Below are 23,027 nucleotides of genomic sequence, written 5' to 3' on the forward strand. Positions count from 1 at the left end.
CCTTGTGAACAATCAACTTCCGCAGCGGACCTGGAGTCCAAACGCAGTAAATTCCAGTCACGCCTTCCTTTTCTCATTTTACGGTTACGCAGTTCAGTGTATGATTTATTGATCTCAGATAAAAATGAGAAGGCATTCCCTTCATTTATTTTTGATTTTCTGTTGGTTTGTTTGTCCGGCAAAAAACTTTCTGTAAATTGGCTGGAGGTGGCGATGCTGTGAAATCAAGAAATAAAGAGGAAATTTCTCGTAAAACCTGAAGCTCCGCCATGGAATTTCAGAGATTTTTCATACGCGTTGTTTTGTTGACGCTCTTTTACATCCCAGATGGAGTGACAGCCGGTGACAGTCCATGATGACGATCTGACTCCCAAAAAGCCCGGATGTGCCAATGATTTTGTGCGTGTAAATTTCTACTGTTTACTTCAGTTTTTGCGGGCCCAGTGGATATTTTGGTGCTTTGGGTTGTCATTTTTTTATGTTGCTTTACTAAAGATTGAATCTTGATGTTTCGTGTTATGATTGTATTTGAGCTTGATTTATTGATGACTTGTTCATCCTTGTGTTGATGATATGTTTAGATCTTTATTGTTCTATTTACTGTATACTGTTTCTGTTTATGTATGTGACCATTCTTTTTGGCGAGTATCGATAAACATTTTCTCCTGCTAAATTTTATTTATGGACCCTCAACTTTGGTCTCCCTTTTAGCTCATTAATTCAGAAGGTTTTTTTCATTCTCATATCAACACGTATTTTATTTTTGAGGTTCATGTGTGAGAGGGAGAGCTTGCGATGATGCTTCGATGTTCAAGTTGAATGTCACTATTATGAATCTTCATCATCTTCGTATTAGGGAGAGTGATTGCTTCCTGGTGTATATCTAAGTGATTGGTTAAAGGATTGTTTGAAATTTTCGTGAAGTGATTAAATTGGTATAATATCCGACTAGTTTTCTATTTCTTTCATGTATACACTTAGAGGTGGTGGTTGTTGTATAAATAAAAAGAAAAATTGCATGTTATAGTTCTTTGGAGCTTAAATTTGTTGATGTAAGCTACATGGCCATTAGTTTTAAATGTGTCACAGATGCTTTCACATGAAGCTCATTAGTCGATGCATTTTGCCTGTCATTTCTAATTAATGCTTACATATTACAGCTTCTAACAAAAAAGCTGTTCCATTTAGGTAAAAGTTCAAACTTGGGTTGATGGCTGACCGATTATTTCGGTTGAGATTAATTCTAGCAAGCGGACTAGGTCAAGTTATAGTAATTGGACAGAACGTCCAAGTATCGATCTCACAGAGACTATTATTTAATTACGAAGATTGAATTATTCTATTTAATCTAGGCAAATAATAACGGGTGATTTGATTATTATTTAAACTAAGCAAATTTAAAACTAATTTATGCTAATTTAATGACCAAAATAAAATTTCAGAGAAGCTTGGAACTTGGGGATTTTCAAATTTAAATAAAATGACCGGGAACACACGACGGTAACAAACTCTGATTAATATCATGCATTGGAATTATTTAACCACAGATTATTTCGATGTCACGATGCAATTCTCTGATTTAATTATAAATCTATTTCTAGAATTTATAATCCTATTTTCATTTAACAGTCCAATTATTTCTAATTGAATTTAATTAAACAAAGATGCATTTATCAACGATAGAATTACAGCTGTCGCCTAAAATCGCACACTGAAACCGAATACTATTTCTAGTCGGTTTAACCGTGCGTTGATTAATATTTTTGAAGCTAAATTCAATCAATTCTCTTTCGAGTCAAGATTGAACAACAAACATGCAATTAATTGGCCAGATTAACAGCACGAAATTTACGCAAACATTAATCAATAACATAAAATAACTTTATAAATCAAACTATCCAACGAATAAACAAAATCAGTCGTTTGTCCCTATCGTGGTGCCGATCACAAGAGGAAATTACTCCATAAATTCAAAACTAAACTCAAATTTAATATTCGAATTCATGACTAAAAATAAGAAAACAAGAGAGGGGAAATTCTCAATGATGGTGTGCGGATCTTGCGTGTAAATTGCGGTGTTTTTCTCTCGTTTCTCCCAAGTCGTCGCCGTCTTCAAGAGTCTCAAAGCTCGTGCCTTTTCCGCCTCAAAGTCGGCTGCTTTCTCGAAAATTCAACAACCCCTTTTGTCTTGGTTTTTCCCTTTTATTCTCCTTCCAAATCACGAGCAAATCTTCGCCAAAATCTCGATCTGATATCAAGGGCACGGACCCCGTGCCTGCATCCGGAGAGGGGTCCGTGTAGACTCGGTCAAAACTTTCTTTTCGGAATATTGGACACGGACCCCGTGTCGAGGTCCGTCTCTGGGTCCGTGTACATACTGGATTTTTCTTCTCTCAGATTTAAATGACACGGACCCCGTATACAAGTCCGGCAAGGGGTCCGTGTAGACTCTGTAAGTGTCTTCCTTTGGCTTCTGAGGCACATCACCTTTTGCTATTTTTCCGGGTATTTCTGACGTGGCATTGCGAAGCTTGACTTTTCTTTCATTTCTTTGGCTTTCATCCTCTTTTGGTCAAACCTGCAAATAGCCATAATGAGACGAAATAAGCGCGAAACTCGGAATAAAAACGTCAGATAAGCACGAATACGACAAAATAAAGTCCCTAAAATGCTATATAATTCGTGCTTATCAACTCCCCCACACTTAATCTTTGTTCGTCCTCGAACAAATCAGACAAAAATAAATATGAGAAATATCTCAGATTCAGAACTCAAGTACCACAATCAAAACTTCTGAATTGTCACACTCTTTTACCCCCGGTCAAAAGATCACGCTTCGCATTTCACAAGATTTGTTTTCGTTGCAATTCAAGATTCAAACATTTACCCAGTAAGGATCAACAGAACAAGATGTGTGTAGTGTGCAGGTCAGACTTGTACTCATCACCAGCTACTTGGTTTCTTGATCACTTATTTTCATTTTGTTATCGAGACGCCTCATATGCTTGACTTTCATACCCTTCTCTACTAAATGTTGAACGACGATGACTTGGTTAATAGGTCTTTTTAAGCTTATAACGTAAGGCCAAGGCTCATGGTTACAATAAAAGATATGGGAATCAAAAGTGAGAGAAATAAAAATTATTCCTGTAGCACATTCATTTAACTTTTGACTCATCACCAATTATTGTATTCTCATCATTTTCAGAGCTCTATCGTCTCCTTTCTTCCTCCCCACCAACTTTCACCCACAGATTTTTCGGGTGTTTTTAATATTATACACTTTCCTCCCTTTTCTTCTCCTTTATTTTTTTCTTTTCTTTTTTTTTTTGAATAAGATTCATCGACTCCTTCACACATATTTCTCCAATCATCGGGGTATTTCAGACAATTCAATGTGTACAGGGGGTTTATTTCTCTCACATGTAGGTAGGAGAAAGTGTATAGGCTAAAATTCAGGTAGTTGATGTGGGACATCGAATAAATTACGAATGAGGGCTAATTGTGTGTCATCGACACACACCATTCGATTTTTATTGGCTCAAAAAGGGTTACTATAGACAATAAATGATGTATCGGTTAGGCTTGAAAGGCTTAAACGGTCCAAAGATCGCCTAAATCATCCCTAAGTCACCATCGTTCGTATTTTCGCTTCGAGGGCTAATCAGACGAGTTCTAGGGATCGTTGTTCGATCTTTTTTTTTTTTTAAGTTCACATTTCACCAATTCACTAGCAATGAGTAAAAGTTTGACTACGTGCATTGAAAGAAATGTTGATACAGAACTGGTTCATGTCTGTCCCTCTCCTCGAAACTACGACTCCTCTCATTCAATAATAGGCATGAAACTATTTTCCGGGCGATCCAAAATCTAACAAATAAATTCGCTTATTAAGTGAAACAAGAGTTCTTTGTCTAAAAATAGTTCCATCTTACGTGAAAAGTGTTGTAAAGTGTGTGTGCAACGATGTGAAACAAAACTGACCCACCCCCACACTTTGAAATCGACACTGCCCTCAGTGTAAAACGATATAAGATGAACTATCAAGAATGTTAAAGCAAAAACACTTCCCTGGACAATTGTCGAGTAAGTGGTGGAAATGTGGTAGAAATCAACAACTCCTGAAAAGCACGACATCGAATACACAAGGAAACGTAAAAAGGAACAGGAATAATACACAAACACACGATGAAACCCAAAGGAGAATAATCATAATTAATCATGTCTTATAACATCAGTAACAGAAAAGTAATGAAATGATCAAAGCTAGAAAACACTAAAATCCTCCGCAAGTATTAGAATGACGAAGCTAACTACTCATCATCGGAGTCCACATCCATATCGTCAAGCCCAGATCTGTCACAGGGAGGAGCAAAAATATCGTCTGAAGAGGACTGAATCCCAAGATGGTGCTCGATGCGAGCCAATCTAGTGCGGATGTCGTCCACGGAATCAAACAGTGATGAGTAAACCTGACGTCGACCTCTCGAGGGGCGCTGGCGAGGGGGCATATCAGCTTGAGGGCCAGCTCGGGGATCCATAGCCGCTTCTTCCTCCATACGATCTTCCCAGGCCTGATCATCGAGTGTAGGGGGAGGTACTGGGGGATCACGGGGATGAGGACTGATATGTCTACTCCCTGGATTTCGGTACCAGGCTCCCTGTCTGAAAATGAAATACATCCCCTGCATGGCCTGAGGTGTGAGCATCATCTGTGTAGAGGTGGGGAAGAGGGACGTCTCGCCAGTGAGATCGACGCCGTGGGCCGCTAAAATCCGGGAGATGATGATTGGAAAAGGAGCATATGACCGCTTGTTCTTGGTGGGGTCAATATGTGAGACAGAGCGCATATGGGCGAGGATGATCGAAGCCACCGGGATCGCAGGTATAGACCCCAAGCCATTCAGCATCTTATCAATAATGTACAAATCCATAATCCTGACCTCGTTGTTTCCGGCCTTCCTCGGTAAAATGTTCGCTCCCGTGAAATAACAGATAAGGCGATCAAGCAACGGGAGAGAAGTGGGAAGGACGCTCGAGCGAGAACCGGTCTGAGAAGTGAAGTAGTGCAGATGACGTCAGGGCCTCGGGGATCCGAAAAATAATGTCAGAGAAGAATATGTCGAGCTGATTATGACTCACCGGAGGGCCCTCATTTGGCACATTCAACAGACTGGCAAGAGTTGCAGTATCAAACTCGATGTGCACCCCTTTTACGAAAGTGCGGACCTGTTGCAACCCAGTAATACTCTTGTCTTCGAAATTGGCATAAAATTGCCATACCAATTCGGGAAAGTAGGGACCGGTGATGTCCAAAAGTGATCCCCAACCAAACTTATCAAACTCGGCTCGGAGTGGCATCTCGGCATCAATACGGGGATGAATAGACCGCTCAACGATGACAGAATTCCCGTGAAGGGCCGAGTACCAGTCGGAATTCTCGATGGAGGTGAATCTAGAGGAATCAAACTCTACTCTGGCGTGTCCAGATGATGAGGAAGCACCGCTTCGGGCACGCTTATTGGTTAATCGACGAGGAGGCATTATGTTTCAACCAAATCACTCCAACAATTCGAGCGCAACGATCTACAGAAGATCGCAATCAAACGGAACCAATTTAAGCTAAGCCCAACACACCGCAATAAATCAATAACCACAGCGAATCTATCCACAACCAGAACGCGCAACAACAAATTATCTCGAAGACGGACTCAATTAATAACAAGGCGATCCTTGACACAATCAAATTCCAACCAATCCACAACTCGAAGAATAACACCTAACACCCACATGCATATTCCTATGGGATGGAAGGGAAAGCCACGCTTACCGGAGGTTGGCGGTGGTGACGGCGGTGGTTTGGACAATGGAATGAAGCGGCGGTGTGTTGGGCTTAGCGTATATTGGTTCTGTTTGATTGCGATCTTCTGTAGATCGTTGCGCTCGAATTGTTGGAGTGATTTGGTTGAAACATAATGCCTCCTCGTCGATTAACCAATAAGCGTGCCCGAAGCGGTGCTTCCTAATCATCTGGACACGCCAGAGTAGAGTTTGATTCCTCTAGATTCACCTCCATCGAGAATTCCGACTGGTACTCGGCTCTTCACGGGAATTCTGTCATCGTTGAGCGGTCTATTCATCCCCGTATTGATGCCGAGGTGCCACTCCGAGCCGAGTTTGATAAGTTTGGTTAAGGATCACTTTTGGACATCACCGGTCCCTACTTTCCCGAATTGGTATGGCAATTTTATGCCAATTTCGAAGACAAGAGTATTACTGGGTTGCAAAAGGTCCGCACTTTTGTAAAGGGGGTGCACATCGAGTTTGATACTGCAACTCTTGCCAGTCTGTTGAATGTGCCAAATAAGGGCCCTCCGGTGAGTCATAATCAGCTCGACATATTCTTCTCTAACATTACTTTTCGGATCCCCGAGGCCCGACGTCGTCTGCACTACTTCACTTCTCAGACCGGTTCTCGCTCGAGCGTCCTTCCCACTTCCCTCCCGTTGCTTGATCGCCTTATCTGTTATTTCACGGGAGCGAACATTTTACCGAGGAAGGCCGGAAACAACGAGGTCAGGATTATGGATTTGTACATTATTGATAAGATGCTGAATGGCTTGGGGTCTATACCTGCGATCCCGGTGGCTTCGATCATCCTCGCCCATATGCGCTCTGTCGCACGTATTGACCCCACCAAGAACAAGCGGCCATAATCTCCTTTTCCAATCATCATCTCCCGGATTTTAGCGGCCCACGGCGTCGATCTCACTGGCGAGACGTCCCTCTTCCCCACCTCTACACAGATGATGCTCACACATCAGGCCATGTCAGGGGATGTATTTCATTTTCAGATAGGGAGCCTGGTACCGAAATCCAGGGAGTAGACATATCGGTCCTCATCCCCGTGATCCCCCAGTACCTCCCCCTACACTCGATGATCGGGCCTGGGAAGATCGTATGGAGGAAGAAGCGGCTATGGATCCCCGAGCTGGCCCTCAAGCTGATATGCCCCCTCGCCAGCGCCCCTCGAGAGGTCGACGTCAGGTTTACTCATCACTGTTTGATTCCGTGGACGACATCCGCACTGATTGGCTCGCATCGAGCACCATCTTGGGATTCAGTCCTCTTCAGACGATATTTTTGCGCCTCCCTGTGCCAGATCTGGCCTTGACGATATGGATGTGGACTCCGATGATGAGTAGTTAGCTTCGTCATTTTAAGACTTGCGGAGGATTTTAGTGTTTTCTAGCTTTGATCATTTCATTACTTTTCTGTTACTGATGTTATAAGACATGATTAATTATGATTATTCTCCTTTGGGTTTCATCGTGTGTTTGTGTATTTTTCTTGTTCTTTTTACGTTTCCTTGTGTATTCGATGTCGTGCTTTTCAGGAGTTGTTGATTTCTACCACATTTCCACCACTTACTCGACAATTGTCCATGGAAGTGTTTTTGCTTTAACATTCTTGATAGTTCATCTTATATCGTTTTACACTGAGGGCAGTGTCGATTTCAAAGTGTGGGGGTGGGTCAGTTTTGTTTCACATCGTTGCACACACACTTAACAACACTTTTCACGTAAGATGGAACTATTTTTAGACAAAGAACTCTTGTTTCACTTAATAAACGAATTTATTTGTTAGATTTTGGATCACCCGGGAAATAACTTCATGCCTAGTATTGAATGAGAGGAGTCGTAGTTTCGAGGAGAGGGACAGCCATGAACCAGTTCTGTATACGAGAGGAAATTACTCCATAAATTCAAAACTAAACTCAAATTTAATATTCGAATTAATGACTAAAAATAAGAAAACAAGAGAGGGGAAATTCTCAATGATGGTGCGCGGATCTTGCGTGTAAATTGCGCTGTTTTTCTCTCGTTTCTCCCAAGTCGTCGCCGTCTTCAAGAGTCTCAAAGCTCGTGCCTTTTCCGCCTCAAAGTCGGCTGCTTTCTAAAAAATTCAACAACCCCTTTTGTCTAGGTTTTTTCCCTTTTATTCTCCTTCCAAATCACGAGCAAATCTTCGCCAAAATCTCGATCTGATATCAAGGGCACGGACCCCGTGCCTGCATCCGGAGAGGGGTCCGCGTAGACTCGGTCAAAACTTTCTTTTCGGAATATTGGACACGGACCCCGTGTCGAGGTCCGTCTCTGGGTCCGTGTACATACTGGATTTTTCTTCTCTCGGATTTAAATGACACGGACCCCGTATACAGGTCCGGCAAGGGGTCCGTGTAGACTCTGTAAGTGTCTTCCTTTGGCTTCTGAGGCACGGACCCTTACACGGGGTCCGTGTATGGGTCCGGGAGTTCACCTTTTGCTATTTTTCCGGGTATTTCTGACGTGGCATTGCGAAGCTTGACTTTTCTTTCATTTTTTTGGCTTTCATCCTCTTTTGGTCAAACCTGCAAATAGCCATAATGAGACGAAATAAGCGCGAAACTCGGAATAAAAACGCCAGATAAGCACGAATACGACAAAATAAAGTCTCTAAAATGCTATATAATTCGTGCTTATCAATGGCGTGGAAGACACAAAGTTTGTCGGTGGTGCTAGATTTGGCAAAGCCATAGTATCAAAGGAGAAAAATGCGAACCAGACTCGCCTAACTCTTTCAGACCCTCAGGATGGCTGTGGTCCTCCCAAGAAAAAGGTTCTAGTTGACATCCTGCTTGGGTTTCATTGATTTTTTGTTTGTTATGATAGAAAATATACGTCTCAATGCCAATTTTGAATTTCTATTTTTTTATGCTTTTAGTATGCTGTAGATGTTATAACGGTGGCTCGAGGTAACTGCAAATTCACCGCAAAAACAAAATTCGTTGAAGCTGCTGGTGCTTCGGCACTTCTTATCATAAATAACCAGAAAGGTAAAGTTTATTTTCAGTGCTTTTATAAGAGTGCTTTTGCAGTTTGTAATGCTATTTTGTGGTGGTCCAAAATTCTCAAAATTTCTCATATTATAGTTCAAAAAAGTTCTGTATCATGGTTTGTACTTTAAATTCCCAGGTTGAACATGGAACGAAAATGACCAGTACCCTTGCTGGTATTTGTTACATGACCAAGCTTATGCTTTAATAAAGACACTGGGTTCACATTTAGGTTGATATTAAGGATAATGAGCAAAGAGTCTAATTACATGTACTAACTTTCTTCACATAATATTGTTGATAATTTTTGGATTGTTGCATATTTTGCATCACAAATTGATGGTACAAATGTGACAAAATCAAGTTAATTGGTACATGAGTTCAGTGAGTGGAGGATTTCTTAAAGCATATCTATTTACTTCCGTCTTTCCAAATTTTTCTATGTATAAACCACTAACTCTTATCTCTTCAGAACTCTACAAGATGATTTGTGAGCCTGATGAAACTGATCTAGATATTCACATTTCTGCTGTCATGCTCCCTCAAGATGCTGGTTCTACACTGGAGAAAATGTTGTCAAATGGTTCATCAGGTGATTTTTTTGTTAAGCGATTACTCTTTTGCCTATCTGAGTCTCTGCTGCACATGTCCTATGCCACTGGTAGTTCCTGTCGCATTTGATATATATTTCTTGCTTTGATTGACCTCCTTGATGGCTTTCTTGATGGTGTGCAATTGACTTTAAGTTAATGATGTCCGGTGATGCTATGCCATTGCAAGCGAGTTATGAGCTTATCGAGCGCTGGCGATAAGCAAAGTCACAGTGACGCAGGATATGGAGAAATCATCAGTATTCTTCGTGATTTCAACTTGGTGCTAAAGGAGAATGTGTGTTTTGACTTACTTTTGTGCTAGGTGATATTTCCTAGTTTAGTTTTAACCAATAACATTAATGTCATTATGCAAATGCCTTTCCAGTATGCTGCACGACTTGTGCTGTAGCTTCTCACAACAGCAAAGCCATAAATTCATTTTCCTGATGGTACTACTTGTATAACAACCTAATTAATATATCCAGATTTCAAACCTTTCACACCTTTAACAAGTTAATGCTTATATGACTTAGCTCACAAGTGAAATTCAATTGGGTTGATTTTTTTAAAGAATTTGTTGAACCATTGAACTCCTTTGATTTATTTTTTTTGGTTGAAGACAAAATTGCATAACAAAATGCAAAACACAAATTTCTTAGCACATTGCCATAATCTAATGATCTTGAACTAAACTCATGGCTTCAAATATTAAACGATAAAAGATACCCATTTCCAAACTAAGCTTTCTACAATTTAAATGGTTCAGTTTTAGAAATTATGCAAAATGATTTAGTCCAAATCCTCAAGAAAGTAGTAGGGTGTGTGGCAAAGAGGTAGGGAACCATGGATTGAAACAAAATGGTAGTTTCATTGTGCCTGAAATCCTTCGCTGACAATTGATGCCTTTCTCCTTCAAGTTGCAAGACTTGATCGTTGTTTGGTTGCTTAATTAAACAGAATATAGTTTTATACGCCACATTTGTTTCACGTGAATGCTTTAATTCATTTTGTATAATACACAAGCACTTTTGACATATTAAAGAAAATATAGCTCGATTGACACTTTATCTTTCGTATTATCTGTGCAGCTGTACTCTCCGAAGAGACCTGTTGTTGATATAGCAGAAGTATTTCTGTGGTTGATGGCTGTTGGGACCATCTTATGTGCCTCTTATTGGTCTGCATGGAGTGCCAGAGAAGGAGCTATAGAGCAAGATAAGCTGTTGAAGGTCTGAAAAATTTTCAAGCAAGATAGCTTAAAAGTAAAAATTATAAGCTTCAAGACCTTTATATCAGCAGCCATGTGAATTAATTTCTTTTTGTAGGATGGTTCAGATGAACTTCCAAACATTAAAGGCTCTGGCGGCAGTAGTGTTGTGGATATCAACTCGACATCTGCTGTTCTGTTTGTTGTTGTCGCCTCATGTTTCTTGATACTTATATACAAACTAATGTCATTCTGGTTCATTTCATTGGTGGTGCGGAGGTGAGTAGTTTTTTTACTGTATATACCTGCATTGCAATCTGTTAGCCAAGTTACATTTTATGATTTTGGTATTGTTGAGTTAAAATTGATTTGAATTGTATTTGGTTTGTTTGTGTCAAAATTTGTACTGAATTCTGTTTCCTTCTTTTCCTGAAGGGTTTGCAAACTTGCTTGGTTGCCTTGTTATCAAGGTACAGTACTTTGCTTACTGTATGTTATTTTTCTCTGATTTGGCAATTGTTTAACCAATGATCCCTACTCAAAAACCAGTGTTCTAAATGGCGGTCGAGGCGACAGCCTAGGCGGTGCCTAGGCGGTAGACGGCCCTCGACCGCACCGCCTATGCATGAGGCGGGTGTTTTAGGCGGTCCAAGCTATACGGCGTTGGGGAGGCGGGTCCAGGCGGCTAGCAGGCGGGCTAGGCAGTCAGTCAAGATTTTTAAGTTGTAATCAACAATTTTAAAAACCTAGTCAACAATTTTAAAAATATTTTAAATATTAAAACTCTAACACACCTCACTTTCTTTATATTTTTTTGGTTTTCACTCTCAACTCTTAACTCTCAACCACCACACACAATCCGCCCGCCGCCGCCGCCGCCTACTGCTGCCAGCAGTCAAAAAAAATAATTAAAAAATTTAAACTTAGTTTTTTGGTAAAAATAATTATATTACTTTGTTAACATAATAGCATTTATATGATGATGAATCTTTATTAATTGCACATTATCTAGATATTATATTTTATGCTTAAACATTATTTAATTGCACATTTTTTATAAAAATGATTATATTGCATGATTATCTATAAAAAAAGTACTTAAAAAAATTCAACCGCCTAGGCGCTGTCTGGGCACCGCCTAGGCGGCTGAGACGGTAGGCGGTCACCGACCACCCCGCCACCGCCTCCCGCCATTTGTAACCTTGTCAAAAACTAGCCATAATGTCCCAGTAGGTTCTATATTAATAAATTGAGTCATGTGATTGAACCTGTTTGATAGAAGAATGTGATTATTTTTTGTGTTACTACTAAAAATACATCATCAGAACTATCTACAGCTAGAATCAAGTAGTGAGGCCGGTAGTGTAAATTTCACAGTGTAGACAGAAATCAAGCTCAAACTATATTTTCAGGTGGTTCAAGCGAGCTGGTGGCTTATTTATCAAAGTACCTGTCTTGGGGGCTATCTCGTACCTTACTTTGGCTGTTGCTCCATTCTGTGTAGCTTTTGCGGTAGTGTGGGCTGTGTACAGAGAGGTCTCTTTTGCGTGGATAGGTCAAGATGTACTTGTAAGTGTAAATATTAATCCATGTTAAGATTCCTTTATTGGTAAAATCATTGATCTCTCAATTCATCGCCACCATGAGGGATCTAGAGTTGAATGTCAATCTCCTGCAAATTATTTTTGTTTTATGGAAATAGAGACGATTATTTGAGCTAGTCATCTTATTACTATGGAATAATAAATCTCCAGGACAATTAAATAAAAAAATGTTTTCTTAAGTATTCCTTCTGAAGTTCTATGGAAGGATAATTTTCTTTCCAGGACTAATGAAGGGATTATTTTAGAAAAAACCTCTTTGATATTGATGGGAAAATTGAACATCGATGGAATCGAAATAGTGAAGTTTTTGGATATGTGGTTTGTTAAATGTTGTAATTTTACGTGTGCAATTTTATAATTGATTTCTAAATGGGATGTGGTGATACATCATGAGCCTGGCACCTTATTGCGAGATAACTTTTTCAAAAAGTTAGATCTGTAAGAGATGTGATGCATTTTGTCTCGATCTAGATGTAACCCCTTTACCTTTTCAAAAATCAAAATCAATAACAAAATGAAGAGATAATACTTTTGGTAGGCTTGTTAAGCTTTAATAAACATTCTTTTTTGCTGCGTCAAGATAAATTGCCTTTTTCGTTGTATGAATATTTTAGCGTAAGAGATGTTCTTGTTCCTGTAATAAGAGATTAATTTATTTTCGAATGAATTTTTAAGCTATTGTCGTTGATGATTAATTGTGGTATCTTTTTCTTTCAGGGAATTACATTGATAATTACCGTTCTTCAGATAGTTCAGATTCCTGATCTCAAGGTAATAATTTTGACTCGTCAAACTTGGGTATGAAGGAAAGCTGTCAAATTTGAAGAGCATTTCTTGTTTATTGACATACATTTGGCATCTACACTTCATTCTACAACAATACTGCTGTTATGTATTGGATTTATTACTTTTCTATGCATCATGAATCAAGTCTGAACATCTATCGATTGTTGTACTTACATTCAAGGCTATGCACATCTTGATCTTCTGCTATGCTTCACTCTCTAGTTTAAATTTTACTCATTAAAGGGTGAGATGAAAAATTATATTTCGAGGGGACAAAATTTGTAATTATTGGATTAATGCTTCCTTTTGATAACTTATTTAAAATCTAAGAGAGTTCTGGTTAATAAACTTTACTGCAATGTAATTACTGATATACCGCCAAAAAATGCATTTGCAGAGTGTTTACATTTCCCGGGCTATTAAAATCACATCATGTTTCCTTATGTGCCTTTCCCTCATGGAATTCAATGCTTTCACATTTAATTGTTAACTAGGTCCTGTGTCAGAAAGTTCTTACTCGTCTTTTTAATCTCAACTTTTTGCTTTCTTGTGAAATGAAACTATAGCTTTCATTTCCAGAATCAAGCAATGCCACATTTTATTATTCAAGCTGTTAATTATGGGGTTGTTCACAGCTAATATTTTTTGAACTACTTTACGTGAACAGAGTTCAGATTGTACAGTTCAATCAATACTCATCTGATACATTTGGAAGATTACTGAAAAGTTGATGGGTTTTCTGACTTTTTTGGATAGAATTAAGTTATGTTCTACAATGATTCATTGGATATACAGGACATTTGGGGCTAACAGTAGAGAATATATCTTCATCTTTTAACTCGCGAATATACATATATATTCCTCTATGAAATCTTTCTTGGGCATTTAATCGATGCGGTCAATAATTGATAGAATTGCTCTTGTTTTATTATCTTGTTATGTATTCATAAGGTGTGTTCTCCTCGCCGTAACACACTCAGTCTTTTATTTCAGGTGGGCACTGTCCTTCTTAGCTGCGCTTCATGTACGACTTCTTTTGGGTGTTTGTTTCCAAGAAACTCTTCAAAGAGAGTGTGATGATTGTGGTGGGTAACTAACCTCAATAATTCACGTTACATATCCGCCAAAATCGTAGGAAGTAGAAGAGATGAACTTTTACTGTTATCGTCGTTCTAGGTTGCCCGTGGTGACAGAAGTGGTGAGGATGGTATACCGATGCTTCTGAAAATTCCACGTATGTTTGATCCATGGCGTAGTTACAGTATCATAGGCTTTGGCGACATCCTCTTGTCTGGACTGGTGGTAGCATTTTCACTTAGGTTCGAATTATTTACATTTACTTGTTAATTTCTGGCATGTTGGTGTTATGCTCCGTAGTCGATAATCCAGGGCTTGGTAATGGCATCCAGTTTTGGACCTAAATGGATTTTCTCTCTCACTCATTTGGTGTCCCTTATTCCTGTTCCGTCAACACAAGTTATCATCGATTTGTAAGAATCTAAGAAATGGATTTGATTTGTGGGCATCGAGGCCTTGATCCCCCTCTCCAACTATGAAGAAAGGTGATACCACTACGACATGGGTACGGTCCAAGAAATGTGTAATTAGCACATACTAGAAAAAACACCGCAGCCGACCATTTTCTTATCTCTTGGTATGTCATGCTTTGAATTTGCAAAAATACATTGTTAAAACGTTTTTTAATAATTGATTAGCTTCGTAACAGTTCATTTTTTTAATGTGATGGCTCTTTCACGTCCATAGTAGTTTCCACACTAATGTACTACGGTTGTGGCATTTTTATGCATATTTGAGAAACAGCCCCTTCAAATTTTACTTATGCATATCATGCGTGCCTGGTCGGCTAGTATGTATGTGACATGGCTATGTGGAGTGAAATTGGTAGAGAAAGTTTCGGTACTGCTCCCTTCCAAATAAACTTGGCAAACACTCGGTAGTGCAACCCTCCTTTATAAGCAAGAAAACTTAGCCTCGTTCTGTCTCGATTTTATATCTCTATTCAAATCTGTTTTTCCTTTACACACCTTTACTCAATCTATTTTGTCTGTTGCAGGTATGATTGGTTAGCAAACAAAAGCCTACAAGCTGGATACTTTTTATGGGCAATGCTTGCTTATGGGTTAGGTAAACAAAACCTTTCTTGAAACTTGTCTTCCTAAATGGTTACTCCTTGAGATTCAGCTTAATTATATATTTGACTCATGTTTTGAATGGTGGTGTAAGATTAGTTGAGCCGGCTCCATTGAGCTAAGGTTTTTTTGAGCTCGAGTCCAACAGTTATTGTTCACGAGCTCACAAGCCAGCATTCTAGCTCATAAGTGATTTTTTTAATATTTTTGTATTTTAATAATATAAAAAATTAATATTTTTAATTATTTATGTTAGCTGTTATTATTATATATGTATTAGTATTATAAAGATATAGGTATTAATCTACTATGTACGAGCGCCTTTGCTAGCCAAACCATTGACCTGTGCTCGTGAGCATGTTCATAACAAATTTCTTGATTATGATCTAAGCTCCCACCTTCATTTGAGATAGCTCAAGCTCAATTTTTTATAGTCGAACTCGACTGTTTTACACGTCTAATTTCGGATTGATATCCTCTATGTTAGCTTAATGGCTTACTCACGAAGTGGATATTTCCCGTCGATTCCATGATGAGCAGATAACAAAATCCATTAAGTTAAGCAGATAATGATGCATCAAATGTTGCTGAAGAATCACACTAAATTTCGACCACTCTAGAACTTCGATCAGATGTTGAGATATAGCATAATTAATAATTGATATTCTTTCCTAGGTAAAAAGATATGCATATTGTTATATAAATATAGGTTATTTCATGGACGAGTTTTTAAGGAACTGATTGATGGAATAGTCCTATATATGCTGTATCTTTTTTATTTCAGAATACAATGGAAATATCAATTTATCATCATTCTTATTAAGATGGTATCAGAGCCTATTGAAGAAAAAAGAAACTATACACACAATCACACACCACCAATTCCCACTATGTCTCCATTTCCCACTTGTCTTTTAGCCAAACATTAAATCCAATTCACACTATGTCTCCGTTTCTCACTTGTCTTTTAGCCAAACATTAAATTTCTATGTGAGAAGATCCACGTTTGTTGAAAAAAATCACAAAAATGGCAGAGCAAAGTGGGTCTTCTGGACCCAAATCTGTACCTGTTATTGTTCAATCAGAGGGTGCTTTCAATGCAGGCATTATTCTTACAGAAACAAACTATGATGTATGGTCTCAGTTGATGGAGATGCATATTGCTGAACGAGAAAAACTCTCCTATCTCATCGGAGAAACAACTCCACCTACAACATCAGAGAAGGGATATGAAAAATGGTATGCAGAAAATCGGAAGGTTAAACGATGGCTTTTGATGTCCATGTCTCCAGACATTATGAAACGATATTTACGTATACCTACTGCGCGTGAAATCTGGAGTACACTTTCCAAAGTATTTTATGATGGTAGCGATGAGATGCAAGTTTTTTCTTTGCACCAAAAGGCATTTTCAGCCAAGCAAGGTGACACACCTCTCTCCTTATTTTATGGACAGCTAATAGAAATATTTCAGGAACTTGACCATCGTGATAAAGTGATCATGAAAGATCCTGATGATGTTAAAGCATACAAGCAATCCATCGAACGATTAAGGGTTCATATATTTCTAGCGGGCTTGGATAAAAATTTTGATCCAATCCGTCGAGAAATTCTACGTCAGGAACCTCTCTCAAGCTTAGAAGAATGTTACTCCTTGGTTCGTCGTGAAGCCTTGCGCTTCGCTACCTTGAATGACGATGATGAGAAACTTGAAGCCACCGCTATGATAACAAGAAATCAATTCAAACAACCATCCAACATGCGGCCAAAATCCACCTATCCTAAGAGCTTCAAAAGATCAAGCAAATCCACATCAAGTTGCTCTCATTGCAACCAAACGGGACATTCAGAAAGTAATTGCTTTGAAATTATTGGATATCCAGATTGGTGGGACCCCACTCGCCATAAGAACTCTAAACGGCCATCTACTGCAGCGATTGCTCAACATACAAAAGATGATGCCACTCCAACAACATCTGCATTGGTAACAACTGCAAACACAAATGGTAAGGTCTTAAATATCTCTTCACATATTTTGAATAATGCTTGGATAATTGATTCTGGTGCTACTGACCACATGACATTCGATGTTACTCAATTACCAAACCTTAACTCATCCTCACAAAAATGGGTGTCCACTGCCAACGGCAACACTACTCAAGTTGTTGGTGAAGGTTCTTTACATCTTTCAAATAATTTGCATCTTGATTCTGTGTTGGTGGTCCCGTCTCTAGATTATAACCTTTTGTCGGTCTCTCAAATAACTACAGCTCTATCATGTATTGTAATTTTTTGGCCTAACTATTGTGTGTTTAAGGACATTCAGACTCGACAAACGATTGGTTGTGGTGTTAAAAAGGGGAAACTCTACTATTTGGATTTGGAGACCAACATTTCAAACAGATTGCAGCAGGTTTTAGCAGTAGAAAGCTATGCTACATCGAGGAAAATAAAAGAGATTTGGCTTTGGCACCGACGGTTGGGACATGCCTCATTCGGTTATTTAAAAATATTATTTCCTAATTTATTTAAAAATTTGGATATTTCTGTTTTTAAATGCGATGTTTGTGAACTTGCGAAAAGTCATCGCATTTTTTTTCCTCTAAGTTTAAATAAAAGTCAAGCTCCTTTTATGGTTATCCATTCTGATGTTTGGGGACCATCTAAAATTCCTACATTGGGTGGATCTCGTTGGTTCGTTACTTTTATAGATGATTGTACCAGAATGACTTGGTTGTGCTTGATGAAATCAAAAGCTGAAGTAAATTCGTTGTTTCAAAAATTTTATACAACTATCCATACTCAATACAATGCTCGAATAAAAGTGTTAAGGAGTGACAATGGCAGGGAATATAATTGCTCCAACCTTCACCAATTCTTGGAGAGTCGTGGTTCGATTCACCAAACCAGCTGCCCAAACACGCCTCAACAAAATGGTGTGGCTGAACGAAAAAACAGACATTTGTTGGAGGTTGTTCGTGCTTCATTAATCACTGCCCACATGCCATTATGTTATTGGGGAGAAGCTCTTTTATCTGCCACATACCTGATTAATCGCGTTCCATCCCGATCTATCAATTTTCTAACACCTTTTCAGGCACTTACAGAAGCTGTTGATGCACCTGTAGTCTCTAACTTACCTCCACATGTTTTTGGATGTGTTGCTTATGTTCACCTTCACACACATCAACGTAGCAAACTCATGCCTCGAGCCTTAAAATGTGTATGCTGATCATCAAAAAGGGTATCGATGTTATCATCCTCCTACTAAACGAATGTTTATTACTAAAGATGTTGTGTTCCATGAAGATATAATGTATTTTTCCGAGTCTGCTTTTCAGGGGGAGTGTCTTGAGGAAATCCAGACTCTCGTACATAACCTTAATGAAGACAGAATTGAAGTTCCCGATACAAATGAAGTAAGTGAGAATCGGCACGACCCAGAAAGTCATGATACATTTGATCACGAGCCTCTATCAAGTGACACAACAAAACATCATGAGGACAACGACGTTCCTCATACATTGTCTGAATCATCTTTGAGACAATTACCACCACGTTCTACTAGAGGTACTCCAAAACTCACATATGAACCTCAATTGACTAGCAAAGTAAGATATCCCATGAACCATTATATGTCTGGTAATCGCTTGTCAAAAACAAATCAGTCATTTGTAAATCAATTATCTACTGTATCTATACCTAACAGTGTGCAGGAAGCCTTAACTGATCCAAGATGGAAAGCAGCAATGAATGAAGAGATGAACTCCTTGCAAAAAAAACAAAACTTGGGAACTTGTAAACTGTCCTGCAGGAAAAAAAACAGTTGGATGTCGATGGATCTTTACCGTGAAATACAAAGCTGATGGCACGATCGAACGTTTTAAGGCAAGATTAGTGGCAAAAGGGTACTCTCAAGCATATGGGATCGACTATACAGAAACATTTGCCCCTGTAGCTAAAATCAACACAGTCCGAGTCTTGTTGTCCTTAGCTGCCAATTCAGATTGGCCCTTGCAACAATTCGATGTGAAGAATGCATTTCTACATGGTGAACTATCCGAAGAAGTACTGTACATTGTCTATGTAGAAACAACTTCGATGGTAGTTACGTGTTTTTAACACTTTTGACATTCATTGCAGGTCTTCTTGTCTCTTACGTGGCGTTGAACTTGATGGATGGACATGGCCAACCAGCATTGCTTTACATCGTCCCTTTTACATTAGGTAACTAAATGTGTACTTGCTGTAGATAGATTGTGTTAGAAATCATATACTATATTCTAGACTCATATCCAATATCAATAAGATTGAGATATTTCTTGAATTTCGAACACTGAAAACACCAAAACAAAAATCATTGCTGTTGTGTTTACATTGAAGGATAATAAAACATGGGATTCATGATGCAGGGACGTTTCTAGCGCTCGGGAAAAAAAGAAGGGACCTGAAGATTCTCTGGACAATAGGTGAACCGGAAAGGATCTGCCCCGCCCACATGTTCGTCTCGAATCTGCCTGAGAATCGTTCTAAGTATGAGAAATCTGTATCACATAATTTTATAAACTAGTTGTAGTACTTCCAACATATTTGCCGAAACCTGTAGAGTTTTTCCTGCTGAAGTTTGATGGTATGGTATTTATGGTTCTTGTAATTATTATTTTCTCCTAATAGAAATGTAGAATTAACAGTTGGCTTATATATATTCTGCATTGTATAATATATAATATTCATAGGCGATACCATTGATGGCGAATATGATTTTTTTTTTTTAATTTTATACAAAATCTGTTTAAATTTTTTCCTAAAATCTATTCACAAAGACCAAATCAACGTTCAAAGAAGGTTCTTGTCTCTTCTTTTTTTTTTTTGTCCTCTCCCGATTAATGTCCTCACGGAAGAAGAAATAATTTCTGAAAGTTATATTTTTTCATCTGTGTAATTTTCTTGTTTTCATGGTATTGAGTTCGAGTTCAGCTCGAAAAAAATTCAAAGTCCTCGGAACCAGCCGTCCCGTGTATTCTGAACTGGTTCGGACGTGTTCATATCCAACATGTTTGGGAATATTGATATTATTTATACGAATTTTGAAAAAAAGAGTAAAATTTTCCTAATAGTTTCCAACTATCCAAAGTCGGTTTCCTTTCATTCACCACTAATTCAATCCAGCCAAGAGGTATGTTTGTATACAGCAGCATACACCATCACACGCATACGTACATTTTTATATGCATATGCACGAGTTATTATTTTTTAATGGGGTTTTGTGGATTGTTGTGGGGAAATGGTGTATATTTAAAATATGGTGAGAGGTGGGTGATGGCTGATTTTATTGAAGAAGGTGGATGATAACAACCATGGGGAATACTTGTTCATGGACGATGTCTAAATCCGCTTGGAAACCTTGAATCCGCTGTAGTAAATGGATTATAAAATAAAATAATTATGACTGTTCATAAATCCGACTTCATTCTTATGGTCTAGAAAAATGTTAAATTCCTTGGTGGACACAAATTAGAGGAAGATTGAACCTGAAACTTGTAAAGTTCTCATTACAGATTAACCTTTTTGAAAGTATGTCACTCTTGGTTATTCACTTTCTGAGTAACTCATCTGAGTATATGTTTTCAAAAGTATCGAGCCTCGTGATCTGCAGGCTCGTGGTTTAAGCTCTAATGAAAAGGTCTTGATAATTTAGTTGCTTGTTGCTTGTCCTGATGTTATTTTATTCTTAATACTTAGGTTTCTTACTGTAACACATGATCCTTAGAATCGTATTCAAATATTTCTTTTTAAAAAAATTAAAGAATCGTATTATAATGAATGTAGCTTAGCTAATATCTTTTTAAGTAGTTAGGCACTTGTACATCTGTTAACTGAGTATGGGCTTTCAATATGGTATTTTCCATTACTTTTGCTTCATGGTGTTCCTATTTTGTGTGTAGAGAGAGGGAGGACAATGACCAAGTTTCTGGCGCCTCTAGTTGGACACAAAAGATAATTAAAGCTTAATAGGTGATGGGAGGCTGCTGTTGTTGCTGTGCATCTAAGAGTCCTCAATTCAATAGGTCGCCTGCATACTTTCATGTGAGTGATTTCTCTTGCCTCATATTAAGATCTCTACATATCTCATTGGTAGGAATAAATATTGATGTCCATTTTCTCCCTGGAAAATTAGGTTTAATTGCTAAAGCTTTTGGATGACTAAAAAACATGGTTTTGAAATCGTTTTCTATGTTTCTTCTGGATTCGATATTGCAGGTGGTGGTTAGTAAGTCTTGGTTTTTAATTTTCTTGTTCAGCTATGAGCTACATTTGTCGTCACCCCATATATCACAACTAAAAAATCACCAATTTTATTATGGTTAATTTTTGTTCACCAATATCATTTGATTCTTTCTTGTGGGGGTTTTACTCGCAGCACCCAGTCTCTGAACTCTGAAGAGCGTGAGCCCTTATCATCTCACCATGCGACAGTCTCTACTGGACTTTTGGTGGATACAAATCTGGACACCACTATCGCAGATACTTACCGGCCACCACCTGCACCTGTACCATATGAAACAATTGTAAGATACCAACCAACCCCGTCAGTACATCAACAAAGTTCTGGAAATAAGATTGAGACTGCTTTGCAAAGCACAAACACTGAACTGGTTGGAGATACCAACTCTGGTAGTACTTTGGATGCTATGTTAAAGAACCTGGAATCTGATGAAAAAATGGAAACACATATTGAGCTTACAGCTTTAAAAGAAATGGAAGACAACAAATCTGGCGAACTTAAGAAGTCCAGTGAACCTTTTGTTCCACCGCTGCAAGATGAGGAAGACGTTTGTCCCACTTGCTTCGAAGGTCTGACAAAAATTACCTTTGTAACTCCCTGCTGAACTTTCCCTCATGGCTCGTGTTTTGTTCTCTCTAACGAATGAACACTGTAAACTTATTTATTTAAAGTTAAGCCATTTTCTTTTCCTATAGTGTTTTGGACAAGTAATATATAATTTTCTTAGGATTAGAATAGGAGGTCATGTGTTTGCACTCATGTAGGTACATTCTTTTCCTTTACCAGTTTAGTTGTTTACTTTACATCCAGGCGTCTCACGCCAATATTTGTATGTCTTATAGTCTCTGTTGCCCCATGTCCAGGCTGCATTTAGGGGATGTTAACATATAACTAATGTTGGATACCCGAAAATAGCTCTAGTTTTTTGAGACTATTGTTGTAGTAATCACTTTCTTTCGCATCACTGCAGGATATGATGTGGAGAACCCAAAAATCATCACAAAATGTGATCATCATTTTCACCTTGCTTGCATACTGGAATGGATGGAAAGAAGTGATACCTGTCCTGTTTGTGATCAGGTTATTAAAATTGCTAACTATCATCATAAATAGCCGATTTCCATTTCTTATGGAGCAGTTCTTTATCCCAAAAGCATTACTTAGATGTTTCTTGAATGCAGGAAATGGTCTTCAGTCCTAATATGGGAGGATAATTATTAGAGTACTTCAATTGGTGTCTTCTAAAAGAACTCGAGATGTTCAAATACATGGGAGCAGCTCCGTTTTGTGCCCAGTTGCTGTCCCTGGCTTGGTTGTGATTTTCTAATTTTTTTCCCCTCTGTTTATATACTGATTCCATCCACTCATAGGAGTTCACCAGCTTTTAAGTTTTTTAAAAAATGGATTTTGTTTGCGAAAAAACAACCTTTTTTTCAATCATATATATGTGCGTAAATAAATGCACAAGCACATAGGAGATGACGAGATGAACATTGGCTGTGAGTGCTGAACGTTGTCCAGACCAT

General features: G+C 38.5%; 1 protein-coding gene and 1 pseudogene across 1 annotated transcript; both read left to right on the forward strand.

Moving 5' to 3' along the window:
* On the forward strand, nucleotides 1–21,858 carry LOC140807609 (signal peptide peptidase-like 2; annotated as a pseudogene).
* LOC140807954 (probable E3 ubiquitin-protein ligase RHB1A) lies at nucleotides 21,416–22,715 on the forward strand. The gene is made up of 4 exons (XM_073164915.1): nucleotides 21,416–21,486; nucleotides 21,637–22,070; nucleotides 22,472–22,581; nucleotides 22,683–22,715. Exons 1-4 carry the CDS (start codon nucleotides 21,416–21,418, stop codon nucleotides 22,713–22,715), a joined length of 648 nt encoding a protein of 215 aa, XP_073021016.1.
* The last annotated feature ends 312 nt before the right edge of the window (nucleotides 22,716–23,027 follow it).

The sequence above is a fragment of the Primulina eburnea genome, chromosome 12 (assembly GCF_022965805.1).
Source record: "Primulina eburnea isolate SZY01 chromosome 12, ASM2296580v1, whole genome shotgun sequence".
Lineage (NCBI taxonomy): Eukaryota > Viridiplantae > Streptophyta > Magnoliopsida > Lamiales > Gesneriaceae > Primulina > Primulina eburnea.